The sequence below is a fragment of the Melanerpes formicivorus genome, unplaced genomic scaffold (genome assembly GCF_026170545.1).
Source record: "Melanerpes formicivorus ecotype bairdi unplaced genomic scaffold, bMelFor1.0.p_v2 SCAF_6, whole genome shotgun sequence".
NCBI classification, from domain to species: domain Eukaryota; kingdom Metazoa; phylum Chordata; class Aves; order Piciformes; family Picidae; genus Melanerpes; species Melanerpes formicivorus.
Window position 1 is genome coordinate 16165384 of NW_027142358.1, and position 23970 is coordinate 16189353.

Here is a 23970-nt window from a genome sequence, read left to right on the forward strand (position 1 = left end):
ACAGGTAGTCAACCTGAAATTCCCAAATCTGGAATTATGAACAAAACAAAGGCCTCACATTTCTCTGTCAACTTGGACATACACTGGAGGAAAATACCTACGCATCATTTAAAATTACCATATACTCAAAGTATTTTTTTATCCAGTAACACAGCTGCACTTACAAGGCCTTGTGTATCGTCGCTAATATTTTTTTTAATATTATTATAATAAAGGCTGGCATTGTCCACATAAACGTAAATTGTGGCTTGGTTTGGAGGGGAATAAACAGACCCGTGGGTGAAAAGCCCAACTTCGTTAAGAAGGTTTACACTCAACTTCTTCTCGTCTGGATCTGCAGATTAATCAACTGTATTCCTGTTCTAACCACCAACAGTTACAACACCACAGACTAAAACATATGTTTGTCCGGGGAAAAAGAGTTACAGTATTTATTCAAACGCACATCTGCTGGACTCCTGCCCGCCAGCCTATTCCAGCAGACTGGCTGTAGGGGGGAGTTTCACAGTTCTGCCGTGTCAAGAAGCGACTGTTTAACACCACCGGTGGCCCCAGAGGAGCTCAGGAGAGGAAAACTCCTTCGGGTTAGACTTCCTTAGCCCCAAGCATCAGGGGGGTGGGACAGCAGCAGGAACCAGGCTAACAAGGCTTCTCCGAAGGGCACAGTACAACATCCCCAACACCTCTCGGGAACCAGTACCAGTGCGCTCGCCAGAAAAGGAAACGGCCGGGAGCACAAAACAAAAATCGAGACCTCAAGCACAAACACACTAAAGTTCCCCACCCCGCGGAAAAGGAGGACCCCCATTCACAACTGTCCCACTTACTTTCCAAACATCAGGAGAGGAGGCCCCCTGCCTCAGCGGGGATGGGCAGGGGCAGCCGCTGTCCTCTTCCAACCTCTTCCAACCACTTAGCCCGTGCCCCCCGGCCCCACTCACCGGCAGTCTCGGCCGCCACCGGCGCCCCCGCCACGCCATTCAGGTAGAGGATGGAGAGCAGGTGAGGCTGCGTCTTCTCCAAAGCCACTCGCAGATCCTGGAAGTGGTCCCGGTCTTTGGCCAGCAGCAAGGCGATGAGCAGCTCGGCCTTCCCGCCGCCGGCCGCCTCCAGGTCGCGCAGGTCGCGGGGACCGAGAGCGCCGGCGGCCTCCAGCAACTCCACCACCTTATCCACTTCGGTCATGGCCTGCGCCAGGCTCTGGCGACACTGGGCGAGCAGCTCCTTGTGCTTCGGCTCCATGGCCGCGACAGGCCGCCGCCAGCCAAACTTCGCCTGCCGCGGCCGCGCACCACCGCCGCCCCCCGGCCCCGCCGCTCCTCCACCGCCACCTCCGGGGAGGCGCGGGCCGAGGCGGAGCGCTACCGGCCGCCCTCCTCCGGCAGCCGGCGCCCCCGCAGCGGCCCCCGGCGAAACTTCGTCCCACGGTAGAAGCGCGGAGCTCAGCCAGGACCTGGGCCCAGGGCAGCTTTGCTTCTTCCTCCTGCGGGCCGGGAGCCGCCGCCGCCGCGCTCCTCTTCAGATGGGGGGCGGATAGCCGTCTAGGGCTGCTGCTCCTCTTCTTCCTCCAGCCGCCGACCCTCTCGCCTCCTTTCTGCTTCCCTCCCCAACCCCGAGCGGCGAAACAACTTCTCCTCCCCAGTGCTGCCGCCGGCAGCAGGAGCTGCGGAAAGGGCCGCCGTCGCCTCCTGGGCACCCCCACCCCACCCCCCTGCGGGGCAACCCAGACAACTTCTCCGCTCGCTACAGGCCACACGGCCGCGGGGCGAGGAAAGGGGTGGGGGGAGACGGCTTCAGCTCCAAGCGCCTCCTTTCATTCGCGGGCGCGCGCAGCCATATTGGTTGCACAAGGCTGCCGCCTGCGCCGAGACAGAGCTGCGGCAGTGCATTGCCTGCCTGCCCGCCCGCCCCGCGTCTCGTCTCCCGCCGACACGCCGCAGCCTCTCCCCCTTCAGTCCGCCGCCCGCCTCCTGGCCGTCAGTCAGGAGATCCTCGCCGGTCCTTCAGCGCCGGCACGCGGGTGGGGCGAGTGTCGAAGGCCTCGCATCCCCGTCGCTTTCTCGAGTTATCCCATCCCCCTCGAGATGCAGTGCGACCTGCGGGAGATTTCCTCACTCCTCCTTCCGGGGAAGTGAGACTTTTCCGGGGCCGGAGGGACTAGTCCCCGGGTGTCTCGGCGGTCAGACAAAGGCTTCGGGGGCAGACGGGCACGACGGGGACCAGGACTGCCGACCACTCCGGGCCCAGAGCCGCCGTGTTGGCGCGGGGCTGCCACCGCCCTCTCCTGGCGGGCGGGAGCCTGTCGCTTGTGGCGGCTGTACAGCTGCTGGACCAGGGCGGGGGCTTCAGCCACAGAGATTTATTGCATCTGAAGCTGGTAAAGGTAAAACATCAAAATAATAACAGACCGTATGGAGCTTTGTACATTAAAATTTACAAAAACTAAAGTTTACAAACAAAAAAGCTAGCCAGTAATAATACCTGTTGATTCATCTATCCCCTCAAATGTATTTTCATCAGCATTTTGTGAGTAGCCAGACACCAGATTACTTACCAGTAGAGTATCGATATACCCCACAGCAGCAGAAGGCTGTAATTATTTCGCAAAGAAAAGAGAACAGCTTTTCAGTCTGAAGGCAAATAGTCTGCCAACACTCGTGGTGCCTTAAATGGCAAACAGCTAGGGGAACAGGCTGTGGGATGCGCACAAGCAATTATAAACCTAAATTCACATTTTATATGGAAGACTTGGAGGTTTGCTCCTGATACCCTGCACAAATAACGGTGGCTGTAATCATAGAATCAATAAGGCTGGAAAAGACCTCGAAGATCATCAAGGCCAACCTATCACCCAAGACCTCAAGACTACTAAACCATAGCACCAAGTGCCACATCCAGTCCCCACTTGAACACCTCCAGGAACGGTGACTCCACCACTTCCCCGGGCAGCACATTCCAATGGCTAACAACTCGCTCGGTGAAGAACTTTCTCCTCACCTCCAGCCTAAACCTCCCCTGGTGCATCTTGAGACTCTGTCCTCTTGTTCTGGTGCTGGTTGCCTGGGAGAAGAGACAAACCCCCTCCTAGCTACAACCACCCTTCAGGTAGTTGTAGACAGCAATAAGGTCTCCCCTGAGCTTCCTCTTCTCCAGGCTAAACAATCCCAGCTCCCTCAGCCTCTCCTTGTAGGGCTTGTGCTTGAGGCCTCTCACCAGCCTTGTTGTCCTTCTCTGGACACATTCAAGAGGTCAATGTCCTTCTTAAATTGAGGGGCCCAGAACTGGACACAGTACTCAAGGTGTGGCCTAACCAGTGCTGAGTACAGGGGCACAATGACTTCCCTGCTCCTGCTGGCCACACCATTCCTGATGCAGGCCAGGATGCCATTGGCCTTCTTAGCCACCTGGGCACACTGCTGGCTTGTGTTCATCTGGCTGTCAACCAGTACGCCCAGGTCCCTTTCTGTCTGGCTGCTCGCCAGTCGCTCTGACCCTAGCCTGTAGTGCTGCATGCGGCTGTTGTGGCCAAAATGCAGCACCTGGCACTTGGACTTGTTAAATGCCATCATGTTGGACTCTGCCCACCTGTCCAGCCTGTCAAGGTCCCTCTGGAGAGCCCTTCTTCTCTCTAACTGACCAACATCTTCTCTCAACTTGGTGTCATCTGCAGATTTACTGATGACTGACTCAATCCCCTCATCTAGATCATCAATGAAGATATTAAACAGGATGGCGCAAACACTTGGGAAGGCATGATTCCCCCTAGATTTTGGAATGGGACTCAAAATACCTGAATTATGCCCTGCCCAAACTATGCCATCCTGTGTTACTGCAATCTCCAGCAAAGAACTCATATCAGAGTGCTGAGCCACACAGAGAATGAAAAACAAAACTGTTCTTAGTTTGGGCAGGGCATAACTCAGGTATTTTGAGTCCCATTCCAAAATCTAGAGGGAATTGTGCCTTGGCAAGTGTTTGCTCTGGACTCAATTTACTCTTGCTTTTTGCCAATGTGTGTCTTAGTCCTTTGCCTTCTCTTTTAAATAAATATAATTCTTTTTATCCTGAATGCCTGCCTTGCTTGCAGATTGACATGTCCTGTTGCCATTGCTTAATGTCAGGGAGAGCAGATAAATTCCCATCATAGCAGGTTTCTTTCTTTCTACAATGCATTTTATATCTTTTTGTGATATCAGAGTCTCTTACACTCTATTTTTCTTGCAAATGGCAAGTTGTCTTTGCTCTCAGATAAATTCAGATGTATTCCTCATTGCATGAATAAATTTCTGTTGTGGGTCCAGCAGGCAGGCAATTGCCTGTGCAAGAAAGGGAGTTTGCTGTTACTTCAGTTGTTTGACTCAGGACAGACCTACCCTAGCAAGTGTAGGGAAAGTTTTCAAAAGACTTAGGTACATATGTCATGTTTGAAGACTAACACGAGGAAGCATGTAAATTTATTACACCAAAACTTTATGAAGTGATCAAAATTCAGATCATCACAGTACTCCATAATCTACAATTCTCCTGCCAAAGTATGCCTTTGAAGTCTGAGAAACAATTGGGGAACAAAATGGGGACATGAGGACAGAAACTGGGATTTATTTTTATCCAAATTTGTGTCTTAAAAAGAACAGGAGGAACACTGAGGTTACCAGTAGTTCAGATACAGATAAAACATGCAAGGCTTAAGAAGGTATCAAACCCTGTGAATTGTTTTCAAAAGCAGAAACTGGAATTTGGAAAATTGGGTGTCTGGTTGGTGTATCTGCCTCTGAAAAACATCCCTCTATGGAGTTAAGACTGAGGCAACAAAGTGTTTTTATCTCCTTGTCTTGCAGAATTTTCTGTTCACAGAGCAGGATCATCCTCAGCACAAGCGTTAGGTTTCAGCCACAGTCCAGCAGCTGAAGACTTTTCTTTTTAAGGCTGTGTAGTATATGGAGTCCCAGCAAATCCCACAATATTAAGTATAGTATTAAAACAAGCAAACAAAAAGCAAACGTGCAAACTTTGAAAATATTAAGATCAAAATCAAGAACATGATTCAGCCTTTACTATATGATTTTGTTCCTGTAGTTGCCAATATATCTTGTTTTATTATGCAATGATCATCATGCTTGTGTATATTAACTCAGCATATTTCCTGAAACCAAAAAGAGATTCAAATTTACATCATCTAGCACATAGTTCTCACTGCAAAAGTCTGTCTTCCATAAAGATCAGAGAACTTTAGGCTGGAATGAAGAAGACTCTGAGCATCATGACAATTAAGCAGGAAAGAGAAAGAGGAGAGCAAAGAGAAAGAAGGGAAAAAGAAAGTAGAGGAAGAGAGAAAATAAAAGATAGTATAGGATGTTACATCTGGAATGGCAGAGTTTGCACTCAATAACTGTTCTCTCTTGCAAAATCTTTGCTTCCAAAAGCTGTTAGGTGATAAAATTGATATCCTACATTAGTCATCCATATATTGAGCAATGCTAGGTATTTTCTGACAAGACAAACTTTAGAAAAATCTGGGCTTTAAAACAGATTTCTTATACTCACCTTAATAGGACCTTTAATAGGACAATAGTCTTCTGCGCAAAAAATACCTGTCATTCCTCAAAGTCCTCCTTCTCTGCGTCTACCTGCTTACTGCTCCCTGAGCCATAGCAGTAGCTCTGCTGCTGTGGTTTTACTGGTAAATCCCTTCCTCAGTAATAATTTGAACCAGTCAGAAATTCTAACAGCCAGAAGCAGAGGGCTTTCTTCAGGATTAGATGTTTTCCCCTGCTATTTTTAAATACATGGGAGATACTTTAGTTATGTTTTAATTTTGGACCCCTTCAGATTGGCAGCCCTGTGTGATGGAAACTGTAAAGCTAAGCTTTTCACATAATCATATGATTTAAGCAATGACGGTTTTAGAGAAAAATATTGAGAGATTTACAGTAAGTTAATGACAGTGCTGTGTGCATCCTGGGAAGGAAGAGTATACGGTCTCTAATACATCTATATAAAAATTACAGGTGCTCCTCAAATTGAGATTAGAACTGTCTAGATTCAAAGTAAACATCAGAGAGATTTTGTAATAGGTGTTATATGAAATACTAGCAGTTAAGCAGTTCTCAACAAAAGTTTGTTTTGTCAGATTGATGTAGGTGATAGACAATTAAGTAGCATGTCTCATTTACCTGTAAAAAGAAAAACCAAAACAAAACCCCACACACCTAAACATAATGTGAGCAGTCTTTGCACTACCCTGGTAAAACATTTCATCTGACAGTATCACCTCCAGAAATGGGCTATGTTTGTAAACCTTGAGGTCCTCAGCACTCCTGCAGATACTAAGGACCGAGAAAGCTGCTATCAGACCCTCACAAAAGTGTAAGGATCATCATCCTCCTGAAAACATGTAACTGTGAACTCAAGCAAATGGTTCATCTCTTTTTAAAGTGAGCTCCTATGACATATGGTATGAAGGAAAGCAGACTAGAGGATTATATTACTTTTTTGGTTTGTTTTTGTGTTGTGTTTGTTGTTGCTGTTGTTTGTTTGTTTTTCTTCTTTCTGTATCCTTCAAACTTAGCAGCTGTTTCATCTCACACTGTACTAGGCAGTTTTCAGAGAATAATTATTTTGGCCCATTCCTCCTCTGGGCAGGAACTGAATGGGTAATTCAAATTAAGAAGAAGATCAGACAGTTAATTCCATCAGCTTCAACAAGAACAAACACCCCATCCAGGGCCTGTTGAAAAAGCAAATAAAATAATAACACAAAAATTTACTTAATCAACTAAATATTTACCTGTTAAAAGAGAAGAAAAGGCCTTCCTCTGGGGCAGAATACCTGGCAGGAAGGGCGGTTGGGTGGTTGGTTGGTGAGGAGAAAAAAAGGGTAGACACATGGGCTCCTCCTGGAGCTGTGAATGCACATGGTCTCTTCTGTTTCTCAGACAAGTGCTTCCAAAAACAGGCCGCAAAAGAAAACCAGCAGTGCTACAGAGTGGTGATCCTACAGGGCTGTAAGAATTTCAGCTACCACAGGGAAGGTACCCTGCAAGCGCAACTCCAAGTACCCATCTCCTTAGAACTGAACAGGTGAGCAATTTAATTTTCTTTATGAAACTGGACTGACTTGTGATGTGGTTTCCTTTGAGAAGTAAGCAGATGTTGAATAGCATCTTTAGGAGCTGTTGCTTGCAGTTTCTTATTTGTTTAGTTTCTAGGTCAGTCTTCAAGTCAAGCCAAGAAAGGCTATTTATACCAACCATTTGCTTTTACTTCTTCTAGCACTAATGGGGACGTAAAAACAAATGGGTGCCTTAAACATCCTTGGGTATAACTTCTATAAACAAGCCATGCACAAGCAGGGAATCTGTAAGAAAACCCAAACTGCAGCTGAAGGACATACATGGATGTAATAGGAAGGACTCCGGAGTAAACCTTGGCATAGTTTCACTATCTTCACTATCTTCATTTTCTGTCAGCAATGAGTATTTTCAAACTGGATTTGAATCTAAAAGCTCTTGAAGAAGGAAAGATATTTTCTTATGTTCTATTTCATGCTTGAAGCCTCAGATCTGCTAAAAACTACATAAGTACTTTTAATAGCGAGTAGTTTCTCCTCCTCACTGACAGGGTTTAAGAGCTGAATACATATCAGTTAAAAGTTACATCTCTGAGCGTCTTCAGATCAATGAAATTACCTAGGAGTTAATTCAAGACTCTGAAAAAAACAGTTGTCCTCCTATTGATTTTAAAGGCCTTCGATTCAGATGTCTTGATCATTATCTACCAAAATAGACACATTTTATTCTACTGCTATAAAAAGTAGTATGTTAAAAGAAATGCCACCAGAGAGAAAGAGAAGTTATTTTGATAGAGTATCATTCCTGTCAGACATGAGCCTGATGGGTATAGAAAGAGAAAAATAAAATATCATGCCTAGGAGGCAGAAATTGCAAAGCAGAGCTCTAGAAAGACTTAGAGGCAGAATGCTTGCAGAGCCACAGGAAATAGTGCCTGGCACACACAAAAATTCATACTTTTAGAGATGGCGAGCATGGGACAGTGCTTTAATTGTGGGACAGCTGAAGCTGATGAAAAAGGCTTCTGATGCTAAGTAGAAGCCAATAATCCTTGAAAGCTCCAGGGCAGACCAGGTATCTCTAGTCCAAGCCTAAAAAGCTCCCTGAGGAAATGGAGATAGGTGTGCATACAACTGTGGTTCTCTGTGTTTCCCTAGATAACGTGCAAGACTTGTCTTTTCACACAAGCCTGAAGAGCTAGTCCTACAGCTTGTCCTTTTTGCAAACCTTAAGCTAAGGAGGAACAGAAGTGGCAGCTCAGCTCCTGAAAAAAAAAAAAACCCAACCTGTACCCTGCATATAATGATAGACCAATACTCAGATTTGGTTGTATTTCAAAAGCTTATGCATAGAAGCAGATAAGCAGGATTGCAGGGTGCATCCATCTGGAGGGGATTATTATTGCTTCATAATTAAATGCTCTAGCATTCTGAATTAATCTGGTTTATGATATAGGAGAAGCGTTTCTAGTATATTCTCATGAATTGTGCACAGTTTTACAAGTCTTTGTGCAAACCACAAGAATGTAGATAGTCAGGAGGCTGAAAAATACGATGGTCTTTAAGCAGATCCTGTGTGTTGCACCCAGAGCAAAGACTTTTTTTCTGTAACCTTAAAACCTGTCAGTAGGGTTTTCGTTCTGCTATTTGACAGATACATTGACTTATGTTTATATAAATACTGTAGAAATTCCATATACTTTTCCTTTGAGAAGAATGTTACTTTTAATATTGCAGGACATTTCTTGGGCAGGAGAGGGAAATGTGAACACAAGACAGGAATTGCAGTGAGAATAAAGCCGGAGAGAAACCATTTTACGACTTAGTATGTGCAGTTTGTTGAGGCAAAGCAGACTATGGGCTAAGATGCAGCTAAAGAGTGAGGAGTGTTTAATATGACAAAAATACTGCACTTAACTAGAATCAGACCTGAGAACACTAATATGAAAAAAGTAACTGCTAAGTTACACTCTGATTTGGAAGGCAAAAGAAATACAGTCTCTGCACCAGCCTACATGCCTCGGCAGGGATAGGCAAGCCATCAGAAACTTCCAGAGTGAAATAAATGTCTCAGCTTGGCATAGTATCAGCTTCCACAAGGTTTGGTCATCCAGTTTAAACTGAGCTTCAAATCTCCAACACATCTGTACTTTTCCCCCTCATAACACAACATAAAAATTAAACATGTAACAGTTCAAGTCAACTAGCATTTTTAAAAGAAAAATACCATAATAGTAATTTAGAACTTACATGACTACAAATTATGAGAATTGTCAGAATTAAGCAACAACAAAAAACCCAACAACTCCCAAAACAAACAGAAAATACCCACCTTGATACTAACAGGAAAAGAATATATACAGCATGGCCCAGGATAAGCAGAAACATCTGAGACAAAGTTCTGAGCAGCATGGAAGCCTTAAAAAGGATTTAGGTTAAAATTTATTCTTTCTGGATGAACTCTGCAGCAATGCCGTTTAAAGAAGTGTTGTGCAATTGTCTGAAACTTATAAAGATGCATTCACTGGTAGGAGTTTGATGGACATAAATATTTAATATAATGCATATATCAAAGCTTGCTTATCCAGTTCTGCCAAGTTAGTGTTCTCTAATTGGTTTCCAGGGGACTTGGATTAAGCCCCAATTTGGTAATAAAAATACTGTGCAAAAATATAACTTCAATAAAAAGTCTTCAAGCCTACTAGGGATATTCCATGAAGATAAATACACTTCATCAGCAAGGCAAGCCAAATATTACCCTTTTTACCATGGTCTATTTGTACTGTTAGAATTTTTTCCCCTTAACTCATCTCCAGATTTGCCACCCTCACCCTCCAAGATTATTAATGGCAGCAAAGAGCTCCAGTGCTTTGCACTCTCCTTTTCCTGCTGAAGTTAGTGTCTGTCTTGCAGCTGGCTTCAAGAGCAGTAATGTCTAGTCTTTTTCCACTTTCTGTGGAAGATTAAAGAATAAAAAGAACTATAGATGCCAAGTGCTAATCAAATTGTTTAATCACCACATCCTGGCAATTAAAACCTAGGAAGACAAGTACATGCCATTTACCTTGTCTTCTGTATGACATGTAAGTTTTCACAAGCACAAATCCTTCACTCATCTTGATGATGATCCTTTCACAATCATGTTGCTAAGGAGAGACTATTATAATTTAATTGTCTTCAATACATTGAATCCAAAGTACAAAGAGCCTGAAGATTTCTCCAGGTTGTACAAGTGTGTAGCAGCAACAATTCTACATATGCCAGTTACCTAACAAGCTGATGATTGCTTCTCCTTATTTTTATTCTCAGCAGAACACGTACAAACACAGGCAAGGCAAACAACATTGGTGTCACATAAGTGGGAAGGACTAGAAGCAGTGAAAAAAGTGGAGAATTGAACAGCTTGAATACTGCTTTCAGTGCTGACAAAAAGCCACATGAAGCAGGGGGGTCTTACATTTCAGTTTAGAATACAAATACGTTCCCTTGTATAACACAGTAATGTTTTTTGCAGAAGTTGTTTGACCATAATTGTAATTTTGATGGCAGTAAATTTCCACATCCAGATGTGCTGAGGAGATATTTTTTCCTTGAGTGGTTTAATTATACTCCAGGCAAAGGTTCATAGTAACCTTGCATGGCTGAGCTGCAGCCAACCAGTGGCACAGTACAGTTGACATAGCACTGCTGCAGGGAAGCAGTGTCACCAGCAGTGACAGTCACTATGGGCCCAGAAGGGAGGAATCTGTGTGAGAAACAAGGACAAGGAGAAATAAATAAATGTAAAGGGGAACTAGAAAATGCACAGCAGTGGCATAAGTCAGAAGAACTAAGTATCTTCTTGAAAATGGAAGTTTAAAAGGAGGCTTCTGATTTAACTGGAAAATACCTGCATGAGCTCTGTGGGACTGTCGAGGCAACATTTTAGCATCATTGAACAGTGCAGGGGGCAGGATATGAAGTGTGTCCATTATTCGAGTGTGTGCAGGAAAGAGATCCTCCACCCTTCAGCAGAAAGTTGCCCAGTATCACTGCTGGTGCACCCAGTCACCCAGTATCACCGCACCATGATGTGGTCACTCACTCCAGAGACAATCAGCAGTTTACAGTAGAGATGCAGTGAACTGGCACGAGTCAAAGAATCCCCTGTCCGTCACTGTGTATTGCTCAGGCTGAAGGACTTAATTCTGCAGAAAAGGGGACTTCAAGAAGCAGCTCCTGTATGAAGTAACAGAAAACAAAATTATATAACAAGATTACAAACAGGAATGAATCACAGTGCTCACCATTTCTTCTCAGAAACCAGCAAAATTCTGAATAATAAATGAAGTAATTTCTAAGTCTCACAGCTAATTCTGGAATTCTCTGGGACTCCTATAGCTAACCAACCCAGTCTCACTATTGCTTTTGCATTTCCACACAATTCATTTTCTTTAATTTGCTTTTTAAAAACTTCACAATTTAACATTTAAAAGGGGTGAATGCAGATAAAATTGCCATATGTTCTGAAAGAGTAGCTAGCCAACAACCACTTTCACCAAAAAGAGAGAAAATATGCCTGTGGTTAATAGTCCAGGTAGCTACCACTTTCATAACAGCTTCATTTGTGGTCAACAGTGTCTCCAAGTGACAAAACATAGCCATCATGGAGGAGAAAGGAAAATGGTATGAAATTCTGTGGGCTACCTCAGCTTTCTGTGGATCATGAAAGCTACAGTCATAGAAGCACCTGCAGGTCTGCTTTGAAATCAACAAGATAGATGGCGGGCATTCACTGCAAATAGTGTTTGTTTGGGTTTTTTCAGCAATGGCAGCAATGATCTATATGGAACAGCTTTCCTTTTCAAACTTCAGAGATTATCTATCTGATCTTCATAGACATTGTAGCCTCTCTCTTAGCATGAGACACAAAACTAGGAGTGTAGTTGATGTGATTTCTGTATCTTGCCCCAAGAGCAAGACTTATGTATTACTAAAATCTTCTCAAATAGGGATATTCCAGGAATGCTTCTGATTTTACTGCAGTTGTCAACACTAAATGACAGATTCTTGTGTGCCCTCCAATTATAGACTTTCCATGTGCCTGTACCAGAACCCAGCAAGCAGAGAAGTTTTCACACTTAACGATAATTGTGTACAGTTGGTTGAAAAAGTCAAACAGATGTAACTACTGAAGGCAGTAATTCAGAGTTATTATTAATAACCATCTAATGAATTAATGATGATTTAATTATCAGCTGTAACAGTCAATGACAATAATCTCCAGTACAAATTAAAAAATCTCAGTCCTCAGCAATACGTATTTCCATTGCTTTCACTGGGACTCCTTGTAGAGATTACAGGTATTTGTGTGTCATTTACCCAACAGGTACATTTCTGTTTTCCCTTAAGCAGATATGAATTTCCACTCAAGAAGATCTGCTTCCATATCCTCTTGCTTATCTTTGCATTCCCTATCTTTTCAGCTCTCTGTGCTGCAGGTGCTCCAACCTCAGCACCTGCAGAAACCATTGTATTCCTGTGCAACCTCCTGTGCAGCCTATCATCATTGCTTCAAAAAGGAACATGCAGTTATTCCTGGTCTTGCAGGCTTGGATGCACAAGAACTCTTTGGATTAAGAAACACCTTTTACCAGCTGATGCACACAGTGTCTTTACAGCAGCTAGAAGAAACTGTGGTGGTGAGCACTGTATAAAAACCTTATGGCCAAGAGAATCCCTAAACACAGCCAGCCAATATGATGTTCTCACTTAAAAGACTATGGAGCTTTGAGTTACACACACAATAGCAACTAACAAACTAACAAAGCTAAAGGCATCCCTGCAGCCTTCAGACATTAAAGAAATCATATTTCATAAACCTTGCTGTTTTCAGCTGTCTGTACACAGAGGACACAACCTGTTTCATATTCTTTTCAGTCCTAAACATTGGTCTCTTCCATCTCAGCATCACCTTCAAGTGTTTTTAATACAGCCTTGCTTTCTGCAGCAGCTGAAGAATGTGAGATGCTACCCAGTGTACTACCAGAACGTCATGCTTCAGAGAAGCTCTGGAAACTATATTTAAGTACTCACTATAGGAATGAATGCAGATTGTAGCAATCACTGCTACATGGAAAACGCTGTGACAAAAGACTCCTTTCACAGTACAGATACTATATTCTCCCACTTGACAGGCACAACTTGCTACGTACCTTTGAGAATGACTTCAGCCTTCTGCTTAAGTGCTACTTTTTTGTTGTTTGTTTTAAGCCAGATGGGACAAAAGATGAACAGTCCTTATTATTGCATTAAGACATGTATCTGGATTTTTTCTCCTTTTCAGGAAATCCCCTTAATCTCCTTCCTCCTATATGTGATTTCAACAGGTAACCTTCCTTCTCGTTGTATTTCATCCCTGATAATGCAAAAAAACATCTAAAATAGAAAACCAAAGAATTACTACCCAAACACAGTATTTCCCAAAACAAAACACTGCTCTCTAGTGGAAGATGATGATAATATCTAATTTCATTAGATGGAATGTTTTAAAATTTTTGTCAGCTAAAGGAAACCTGAATTCATTTTCACAAGTACTGGCATACAAGAATAGTAGGGCTGGTTTGTTATTTCAGTCCTTCAGATGAGATTTGGGTATTTGTTCCTCAAGATAAATTTGCTGTGCATTTATGTCAAAACAGCAATCACATCCAAGTAATCTGTCAGGTATTTGTGCATTAAAATGTCAGCACATTTTCTAATTTGATGCCTTTTAGTTTTGTCTGATCTTAGACAACATAAGAAAACACAGGCCAACGATTCCTATTTTCTTACTTTTTTCCATACATTTAATGAGTCTCAAGACTTTTTTACGCCTTAATATATAGCTTTAGCTAACTATTTTGAAGATAAAATATTCCTATGTTACATTCACAAGATTTTAGGCAAATATGCAGATACTATAAAAATATTTACCATTTGCTATAGGTTCCTAAAGAGATTCCTGTTGAAGCACAGTGACATGAAATTGATGAATTACCTGTTGCAGCGGTTCCTTCAGGTTGTATCAAATTTGTGACAAGTGGTCAGACACCAATGAATGTTTGTCCTCATGGAAACAAATCTTATCCTACTTGTAGTTAATTTATAGCCCTTCATTTGCTTCTGTGCTGAGTTGCACCCATCTTGGGAGGGGGAAGGTTGCGAGAGCCCTGCTCTCCCTGGGGATTAAGGAAACCTGATCCAGGTGGACTTTGTTCCTCCCCCTGCACCAGGCGGGGTCCCCCTGGATCTGAATTAGTCTGTTCCACTCCCCCTTCCTGTCCAGCAAGACTATAAATAGAAGAGCGCAGTGACCGTTTCCTCCCTTTTGCTCCTGCCTTGCCTGTGTGAAAGGACCAAGAGCTGCTGCTGCCTTCCTGGTTCTGCCATGTGGTCAGGCCTGGTCTTCTCCTTGCCTCATCCACCTTTCTCCAAAGGACTGCAATCCACATACACTGGGGGAAATATAAGGCCATCCGAACTCGGTTCTGTGTATCTTCCTATTCATCCTTGTTCTTTACCCTTGTGAACCCTTCCTGTTACTGTTACACACATATATATACATATATACCGTTTAAAAAAAATTTACTTCTCTACTTCCCAATCAACTCCCAAATTATTTCTTGGTAGATTTACCTCCTCCCTTTTTTCCTTACAACCCCCCTATTTTTCCCCTTCTCTTCCCTTTTTTAAAAAACTATTCTTTCCTGTTCTTTTTTTCCCTTAACAGGAAAAAAGGGAAGGAGGAGCAGGGGAGGGGTTCCCATTCTTGCCACCATCTGAGCTCTCAAATTCCAGTTAAGGCTCAAACCACAACAGCTTCCCCCTCCCTTTTTTTTTTTTGTTTTTAAAAAAAAATAGGCAAAAAGGGAATACCCCTCCATACTAAGTTGTTCAAGTCATGGACCAAAAGCAACCCAATTCTAGTTGTATTCCCAGCTTCTCACATACATAACAGGAGATCTATAAAGCATGTGCTTCCATTTTTTCATCAGAAAGACATATGTAAAGTAGCTTCCTGATAAACATAAGAAAGTTTTTTACATTTTGCTCAGAGGGCAAAGCGTTCATGTTTAAACAAGACAGGCCTTATATTACATATGCCTTTAGGCTGGGAAGGCCCTGAGACTTCTGCTCTCCTATTGTCATGGGTTGAGTTCAATGTACTGATGATATTCAATACCACACTGCTGTCATGCCAGCTTCAAAATGAAAGTGCTAGCTGGAACAAAGTATCATGAGGCCTGAAGTTCAGATTGTAACATGAGAAGCTTCCCGTTGCAGTTGCTGCTTTTGGTTTTGGGGTGTTGGTCTTCTCTGATGGGCAGGCTGCAGGTCGGGGTGTGGGGGGATGTCACTGGCTTCTGCTGCTGCTTCTGCATTTTGCTGTGCTCTTCTGCAAACAGGCTAAAGTAATTGTGTATTGCATCATTTCCAGTAAAACTCTTTATCTCAACTTTATCTCAGCCCAGAGGTTTTCTTTGGGTTACCTTCCCTCCCATCTGTGTGGGGAAGAGAGGAGGGCTGTGTTAAGCTGGGATGCTATGCAAATGAGTGAGATGGAGATGGGGTCACCATAAATTCACAGCAAGAAGTAAACACAAAGGTTTACATTTTCTTTATTTCTGCCTCTTTTTATTGTCACATTAAAGACAACGATAACAGATGTAATTTACTGAATAACATATGAAAAAGTAAACCCACCACTTAAATACCGTGAAATGCACCTATTTACAACAACAACAAAAAAAGAAAGAAAAAAAAGGGTGGTTACTCTTTCTGAGACCAAATGCACTCATTTACACCTTCAGAAGAATGTTTATTCACAAAAATACTATGCACTTCCATTAGAATTTCCCCAAAGAAAATGAAGTGCTCATCCACAGGAAAAGTTATGGGCTTTCTCTCCATTTGGCCCCCACATGTCTTACACTTAAAATCTTTAAAAAGAAGTAGAGCTAGACTTCTGTGGGGATACATCAGTCACTAGCAATCTCACTGAGATCACAAAGAAAATTTAATTCATTCTGATATTTCTGTTGTTAAAAGGAAGATAGCAAAATACCTATGGCTTTTAGAGCAGATAATGCATTACAGTCTCCATATTCACCCTGCCAAAATCTATCCACCTTACTATTACACAGGAAATACAAAATCATTTGAGAATAGCTATGCTGAGTTTCACTTCAGGTCTTCTCTGCATGGAGGACAATTTAAAAAAAATAAACAGAATGGCACCTTAGGACTTAACTGATTTATATTCTCTGAATTTAACTTTACATTTTCCTTTTGGTTGATACATGAAGACAAACTGTAGCACAAATTCATTTATTTTCAAATGCAAGATCATTCAGCAGCCTGCTTTTACCTCACAACTGCACAACCTTAGCTTCACTCACTGTTTTGTTTCTCTCCAACATTGACCCATGTTATGATCACACTGAGTATCTGAATACTGCTCAGGAAAAAAAATTAAGGTACTTTTCCTGAAATAATTAATAATCTATACTCATTCTGAAGAATCCTCTTGTGGGCTAAAGATTACAGTACTTCCAAATTATTTCATGGCAATGCATGAAAACAGCAACCCTTTCAAGCTTATATATTAAAGCAAAACTAGGCTGTTCAGATGATCTTGCACATGCACAAAACTAAACTGGCTGTAAATGACAGATTCCAATCTTGTAAGAGTTGTTATACTATGAAAAGCTATTTATTATTTGTAAAGTTTTTATAAAGGTCTTCTCAGAATTTAGTAACAGCTTTATGACCTGTAGCTTTTTGCAAATACATCACAGAGCAGAATCCTGGGGGGAAAAAAACATTTACTGGACAATAGTTTAGGATAAAACCCCAACAAAACACTAGCAAAGAGCAAGTATTTCAAACTCTTTCAACAGCACTCCTGAAGTTTACCTCAGTATGAATGAATCAGACACTCAGTTGTAGCTTTCTTAAGTCCCTGTTTTTAACAGCCAGATTGACTTCTGCGGCTCCAGTTTAAAGGCCATTTTCAAAAACACTCTGTGCAAGAACACAGAACTGTCTTACAGTTTTGGTTTTATTTATGATATCTGAAGAGGCATGTCTAATACTGAGTTAATAAAGCAACTTCCACCCATTAACACAAAAATCCTGGTTTAGCACATGAAAAAAGAAAATTTTAGCATCTGAAATGACTTTTAGTTTGCTTTCATTTTCTGGTGCAGAGAAGCCTCTCCTTTCAGGGCCTGTAGTAGCAACAGGTGGTAAACAATTGGACAATTCTTTTGATGGTATTTCACTTACCCATTCACAGTAACTGAGACACACAACTCATAATACACATTTCTTAATGTAAATTTTGCTTTCTACCTATTTCTTCTTTTCCTATCTTGTACTATGTCCAACTGCTATGTAACAATGGGAATATGAAATTCACTATTATCAAATATCAGAGGCCTCCTAGGAGGGGTTGATTCTTTGTCTGCTTTGTGCAACAGTTTAAAAAGCCCTGTTCCAATATTCATTGGAATTCCCATGATGATGCACTCAGAAACACCTAAGGACAAAAAAAAAAGACATGTTGAAGATCTGAAGAGTAAGGATTTACAAAATCATTTTCATTTGCCTACTCTGTATGCCCTGCCTATCAAAGTCTTCTTGGACCCCACAAATAAAAATCAAGGTCTTGTAACTAGCTGAAGCAAATTTTATGGTAATCAGATCAGTATGTTATTGAATTTATGTTATTTAAACTCTAGACTGGAAAAACTCAACCTAACCCAAACACCTTCTCTAGTGAGGAAAATGCTTCAGAAGGTTTGCTTTTGGATATGACACATTCCAATTACTGCCAATAACAGAAAGTGCAAGGCAAAGCAACTATATGACCATTCTCCAACTCAAGTGCTAAGACTTCAGTCAAATCTGGCCTAGGTCCCTTGACACCCCAGCAACTTCCCAGTGGAAGAGACATACCATTACTTTGCCTTTTCACAATTCAAGAAGTGCTTGGTTTGAATTTTAAGATTTAGTCTGCTCTGATGACTCTAACATTTTCACAGCAATGCACTGGCACATTTATATTCCAGATCTACTTATGTATTCAACTTTTCCAAAGAACATTCCACATTAAAAGCAATCGACCAGACACCATTGGTTTCTTTTCTTGGCATGCTGTTATGATCCAAATGACACATATTCTCAGGAGTGTAAGAACATTCCTAAAATTACAGATTTAAGGAAATAAGAATAAATAGCTGTCCCTTTGAACAGATAAAGAATGAAAATCTATTTGCTTAAAATTCAGGAGAGATTTTATTGGTAATTGAAATGTATATGAATGAAGACTCTGTACCTTTGCTCTTAGACTTCTACTACACATTTGACACCAAGCTGGGGGCAAGTGTTGATCTACTGGAGGGTAGAGAGGCTTTGCAGAGGGACCTCGACAGGCTGGACAGATGGGCAGAGTCCAACGGCATGAGATTTAACACATCCAAGTGCCGGGTTCTGCACATTGGCCACAACAACCCCATGCAGTGCTACAGGCTGGGGTCAGAGTGGCTGGAGAGCAGCCAGGCAGAGAGGGACCTGAGGGTGCTGGTTGATGGTAGGCTGAACATGAGCCTGCAGTGTGCCCAGGCAGCCAGGAGGGCCAATGGCATCCTGGCCTGGATCAGGAACAGTGTGGCCAGCAGGAGCAGGGAGGTCATTCTGCCCCTGTACACTGCACTGGTTAGGCCACACCTCGAGTACTGTGTCCAGTTCTGGGCTCCTCAGTTTAAGAAGGATGTTGACTTGCTGGAGCATGTCCAGAGAAGGGCAACAAAGTTGGTGAGGGTCTTGGAACACAAGCCCTAGGAGGAGAGGCTGAGGGAGTCACTTTTGATAGCAACTCAGAGATAAGTAGTGATGCTCAGGTAAGGCAGCTGCACAGCACTTTTTAATATGAGTATCACCTCTTCAGTTTAGGAAGACAGACAACAATTTTCTGTTCTGTCCATTCCTTTTCCTTATTTGAATGAAAACATTTTTATAGAAGACAACATGAAAAGATCTTTGGTCTCCACATTATTCAAAACAAGGTTTTTATCAGTTCTGAGAGAACTCTGAGAAAACACTTTCTTTTCCTTACTGTCTAAGATGGAATCAGTCTCCCATAATATTTTTGCTTTAATCATTGGCACATAATAATTTGTTTTTTAAAAAATCCCCACCCATGTGGAATGCTGGACAGCTAGAAAGTGGCAGACTACTTCTAACAGATTTCAGCAATTCAGGAAATACACCTGTCCACAAAGCACTGTTTAACATTGACTACACTAAGACCACCTGCAAATACAATCTAGTACCCTCGACGTAATACACTCATATTTTTATACTTCACTAGCACCCAGAAACCCCAAACAAGCAGTTACAGCTCCAGGATGTAGCCTCACATAAACAGACGGAAAGGTTGAAACCTGTTTGACCTCACCTTTTCTCTGTTTAACCTACGAGATAGAGGCTTGTTAACAAATCATTCCAAAATGTATCTAACTTAAAGGAGAATGAAAGCTGGCAGGAATGGAGGCAAAGGAGTTTTTCTGAAAACTAAAATTCAGTTCCAAATATTAGAGTGCATAGCAGAAATGCAAAGTTAAGAGGCTAACAGAATGGCAAAACTACTAGAATTTTCTGTTTGGCTGTATGGAATGTGTGCATGCACACACGTATTTTTAAACTTCTATCAGATTCCCTCAGGAATTCAGTGACAAGATGATTCAGTAGATGCTAATGAACTTAGATTTCTGAAGACATGGATCTCCTCTGTTGGTAATGGAGCAGGATAAACAAGGCTTCTGATTAAAAACAAACACACACAACTTTTCAGCTGTTTACATGAGAACTAACTGAGAGGCCATGTACTTTGCCCTTATGTTTATTACTATTCACAACTGACAAATTACATAAGCAATCATTATGCACAGTATGTTATTCACATATGCTGAGACATGTATATCTTCCTATTTCTTAGAAGGAATGAAAATGAAACCTACATACTGAGTGGGGTACTAGATTCTTTAATCAGCCCTAGGTGATTTAAAAATTGAAAGAACTGAACTACTGGTATCAGGATAAATTTTCTGGAATTGCACTGACCTGGCCAGCCTGATCTAGTGTGGGGTGTCCCTGCCCATGGCAGAGGGGTTGGAACTAGATGATCCTTGTGATCCCTTCCAACCCTGACTGATTCTATGATTATATGTGGTGAGCAGTAAAACTCAAGTAATAAAAGTCTACCTTAAGAAACATCCAACAAATGTCCAATTGACTTCAAAATCTCCAACTGAGACTAGAAGTAGAGAAACATTCACCAAACTTCTAGGGTCAAGTATGGATTAGCTTTGGACCTGAAGTTTTTGACATTTAAGCTGAACAGAAAGCTTAGCAATCACATTTGCAATACCTACCACAAACAGAATCCTTCTGTCCAAAGTAGGCAGCATCAAAGAGATGGTCTGCAGTCTTCTCAAAAGAAGCCAGCATCAACACACTTTCCTTCATTTTTGCCAGTCCAAACCTAGTAATGCCCAGCACTTCACCCTTAATTGATGGAAAAACGCAAAGAAAGACTATCAGAGTAGTGGCTGGAGGTCAGTTCTGTTTGCTAAAGCAGCAAATCAAGTGAACAACAGAAGTGTAGGCTTTATTCTAATGCACAGAAGAAACAAGTAAAAAGGGTACCAGCTATAATACAGCACTGTGATAATATGCTGCTTGACAAACATCCTGAAGGTTAAGAGCTTCATAGTAACCAATATCTAAATAAACCAGAAGTGATTACTCCTACGCAACAGAAGCTGTTAGAAATGGCTAATAGACTTTTTTAAGCAGGAACATTGTAAAGACTGAAAGAAGCATGTCCATGAGAAAAAAAATCTCACAGAATTATAAACCAGTTTCCATGTGGTTGGAGAGCACTACACTGAAGCTACTGCTTATTGTCTACTGAGAAATCTAACTTTGGCTGCCAGATTACAGATGTTAAATCTTCCTTTTTTCACTCTCCAGGAAAATAGTAATTAATAACAGACTGTGCACAGAAGCACAAGTATAGACAAAAGAATGCACATGAGGGTGACAAGTGTAAAGCACTTGACTCTGATGCCTTTTTCCACTACTGTGTTGCAGTCACACACAGCCAGCCCTGGGGACTGCTGCAGCTCAGTACAACAAAGCCCTACAGTTTTGGGAGAAGTCAGAACTCCTTCACCCACCTAACTCAAACTGGACTCTAGCAGGCCAAGTGGAAAATCTTACTTCACTGAGCATACTCAAATCTAAAAACCACATCAGATGGAAGGAAAGACAGTCAATAAATAATGAACAGGGATGATATACTAACAAGTTCTGGAAGACTGTTCATACTCTATATGTAATCTGATTCTATTTGTAATATCTGTGTCCTCTAACTCTTTTAAATAGTGCAGCTGCTATGAACCACACCCCATGTGGTTTTCCACCCAGCAAGCCTTAAATTGCATGAATGGTTACCCAAACAATTTATTTCATACCAAAATGTTTAGGATTCCTGTTTCCAATATGAAATTACAATTCCCTACATATTATGTCAACTTGTTTTTGGTCAAAATACAGCTTGTCCTCCGTCCTCAACAACTTGATTAATCAAGCATTTTGTCTGATATACAACAGTACTTTGTCAGTACCATCTATAATTTTTTTTAACCTGTAACTGATTTCCATCTCCTTAGCTCACCCATGCTTCTCAAATATGGTAGTAGTAATTGGTATAAACAGGCCAATGCACCATTTAGAAACAGCAGGGTACAAACCTTGTAAGTCATCAGGTCAGACAGCAGCATCACGTGTCTCCTGTCAATGCTCATACCGTGGTTCACCATTGTATACTGAATCTCATTGATAATGGTCGTCCGAGCAGCTTCAATTCCCAGTGTCTTCTCCACCTACACAACAGATTATGTTAGACTAATGAAATGCCAAATGCCTGAAGCAAGTATATGCTTGGAACATGCATCATCTGATATCAGCACATACTTCATTTCCACCGCTACCATTTTGCCTTTCTCCGTTTTAAAAGTTTATAGAAAAAGCTTCTGTAAGTGAACAGTGCTGCCAGTTGAATTATTCTCTCCTGTTAATGCATTCTGACAACTATTAGTGAAATCAGGCTTGTTTAGGTATCAGCTGCTGTATCTGAACACAAACAATGCACTTGTACTAAAGATGCTATGGGGGAACAAACCCCTCACAGTACCTGTTTAAACATTACCTCATAAGTGTTGTTGGAGGACGTTTTTGTTCCTTTCACTCCATGAGTAGCCATAACAGCTCGCAGATTATCACCTTCAACAAGAAGCTTGTATTTTTCCTTTCCACTTTGTTCATCAATATGAATGACAGCTCTGGAAACCTCTGGTATACCTTGCACTACAACCTTCACAAAATAAAAGAAGTAGTAAATTTTATACTGCATTACTGTACACATTGAAGAATAGTCAATAGTCTTTATCAGCATTCAAACCTATTTAGAAGCTGCAGTTTTTGGAGTAAATGCTCCATTAAAATAGATATGAACTAAGATTTCCTGCTCTTAAGTACACTGCTGCCAATGCAACATTCACACTGTACTATAAACTTTACTCACTACCTACATTTTCCATTTTATGCTAGATATCATCACAATCAGACCTGGGTCTCAGAATGCTGGTAGATCTGTACAATGGAAAAGAATTAATAGGGTTCATTTATCACTATTTTTAGAATCCAAAGTAGACAGTTTACCCAGAAAGCTGCAAAAATGCCAAATACATTTGTGTAGCCTAATTCTAGATGCAGCTGGAAAAAGACACAACTTTCATACAACTGCTGCACTCAGAATGTTTCACTAGATGTTCAAGGGCAAGCATTAAGGCTTCAACTTCATTTACAAAGATTAGTAATGGAGGTTTAGTTTCAGCTGTAAAGCAGTAGCATTACAGTCTAAGAATTATGGATTCAGACTATCCTCAATGTCAACACTGGCAAGAATTATTTTATCCTCCACCATAGAACCCTATGTTACTATTACTGATTACCTCCCACAAAACATGAGACAACCTGGTTTTACCTTTGGCAGTTCTTCCTTCAGGGACTGCAATACATAGTACATCGAACTCTTGCTGTTTTCACGAGGGGTCACACATACAACTGCTTCTCCATGGACAGCAACATCCCCAGGCTTTACTCTGAGTTTAGATATGCAAATAGAGTAGCGCACAGTCTCTGCATTCACCTGTGGCAGAAGTCAGCCAGCAAACATCAGGGAACCTCTCTCAGCTTATATAAAATTGCTCAAATACATGCAACAGTCTTTCAACAGAATATAAAGAAGTGTAACTTAGAAAAACAAACAAAAATTGTTACTCTCAAATGTTGCATGAAATATTATGCTGAGGCTATCAGTCTATACTTTACCTAATGGACAGAAATGGCATCCTTGTATTTATCAAGACAGCAGGAAATGAACACCTGTTCCCTCATTCCCAAATAAAGGAAAAAATATTCACTTTACAAGGAAAAATGGGGGAAAAGGAAATCCAGATGTCATGTAGTCAAAGAACATCCTTCATCCACTTTTTTCTAACTACTCCTGGTCTGATTTTCCATTTCTGAGTCAGGATTAAGAGACACTTTGGAACTCGCCCAAAACAGATTTTGCACAGGAATTGAGCATCTCACCTCTAATCTCAGTAGTCTAATGCGCTCTAAAGACAGCTTCACTAGGATGAAACAGTCATCTGGAAGAAACACTTCCTCAATGTATTCCGAAATCTTTAAGAGACAAGGACAAAACACTTAGTGAGAATTGTTAAAATGCTCCATCAGCAATGTTT

General features: G+C 41.6%; 3 protein-coding genes across 6 annotated transcripts in view; 1 reads left to right on the forward strand and 2 right to left on the reverse strand.

Annotated features, from left to right (window-relative positions):
* Positions 1 to 1910, reverse strand: part of DLG5 (discs large MAGUK scaffold protein 5) — a 109884-nt gene extending 107974 nt beyond the window's left edge. For both annotated transcript variants that reach the window (XM_068139906.1, XM_068139905.1), the window contains exon 1: positions 942 to 1910. In XM_068139906.1, the coding sequence (XP_067996007.1) occupies positions 942 to 1242 (301 nt within the window). In that variant the 5' untranslated portion in view covers positions 1243 to 1910. The remainder of the gene's footprint in view (positions 1 to 941) is intronic.
* Positions 1241 to 12688, forward strand: LOC137441653 (uncharacterized). The gene is made up of 4 exons (XM_068139271.1): positions 1241 to 1489; positions 1546 to 2383; positions 6936 to 7080; positions 12535 to 12688. Exons 1-4 carry the CDS (start codon positions 1241 to 1243, stop codon positions 12686 to 12688), a joined length of 1386 nt encoding a protein of 461 aa, XP_067995372.1.
* A 3008-nt stretch (positions 12689 to 15696) lies between these two features.
* Positions 15697 to 23970, reverse strand: part of POLR3A (RNA polymerase III subunit A) — a 36200-nt gene continuing 27926 nt past the window's right edge. For all 3 annotated transcript variants that reach the window (XM_068139909.1, XM_068139908.1, XM_068139907.1), the window contains 6 exons: positions 23816 to 23908; positions 23205 to 23369; positions 22368 to 22532; positions 21910 to 22041; positions 20527 to 20659; positions 15697 to 17630 (listed from right to left, as the gene is read on the reverse strand). In XM_068139909.1, the coding sequence (XP_067996010.1) occupies positions 17482 to 17630; positions 20527 to 20659; positions 21910 to 22041; positions 22368 to 22532; positions 23205 to 23369; positions 23816 to 23908 (837 nt within the window). In that variant the 3' untranslated portion in view covers positions 15697 to 17481. The remainder of the gene's footprint in view (positions 17631 to 20526; positions 20660 to 21909; positions 22042 to 22367; positions 22533 to 23204; positions 23370 to 23815; positions 23909 to 23970) is intronic.

Excerpts from the sequence above, each read along its gene's own strand:
- LOC137441653 (XM_068139271.1), top strand. The coding sequence starts at position 1,241 with ATGGCCGCGACAGGCCGCCGCCAGCCAAACTTCGCCTGCCGCGGCCGC. Across the intron at positions 1,490-1,545 it reads TTTGCTTCTTCCTCCTGCGG|GGCTGCTGCTCCTCTTCTTC; the intron begins GCCGGGAGCCGC and ends ATAGCCGTCTAG. Across the intron at positions 7,081-12,534 it reads ATCTCCTTAGAACTGAACAG|CTCTCTGTGCTGCAGGTGCT; the intron begins GTGAGCAATTTA and ends CTATCTTTTCAG.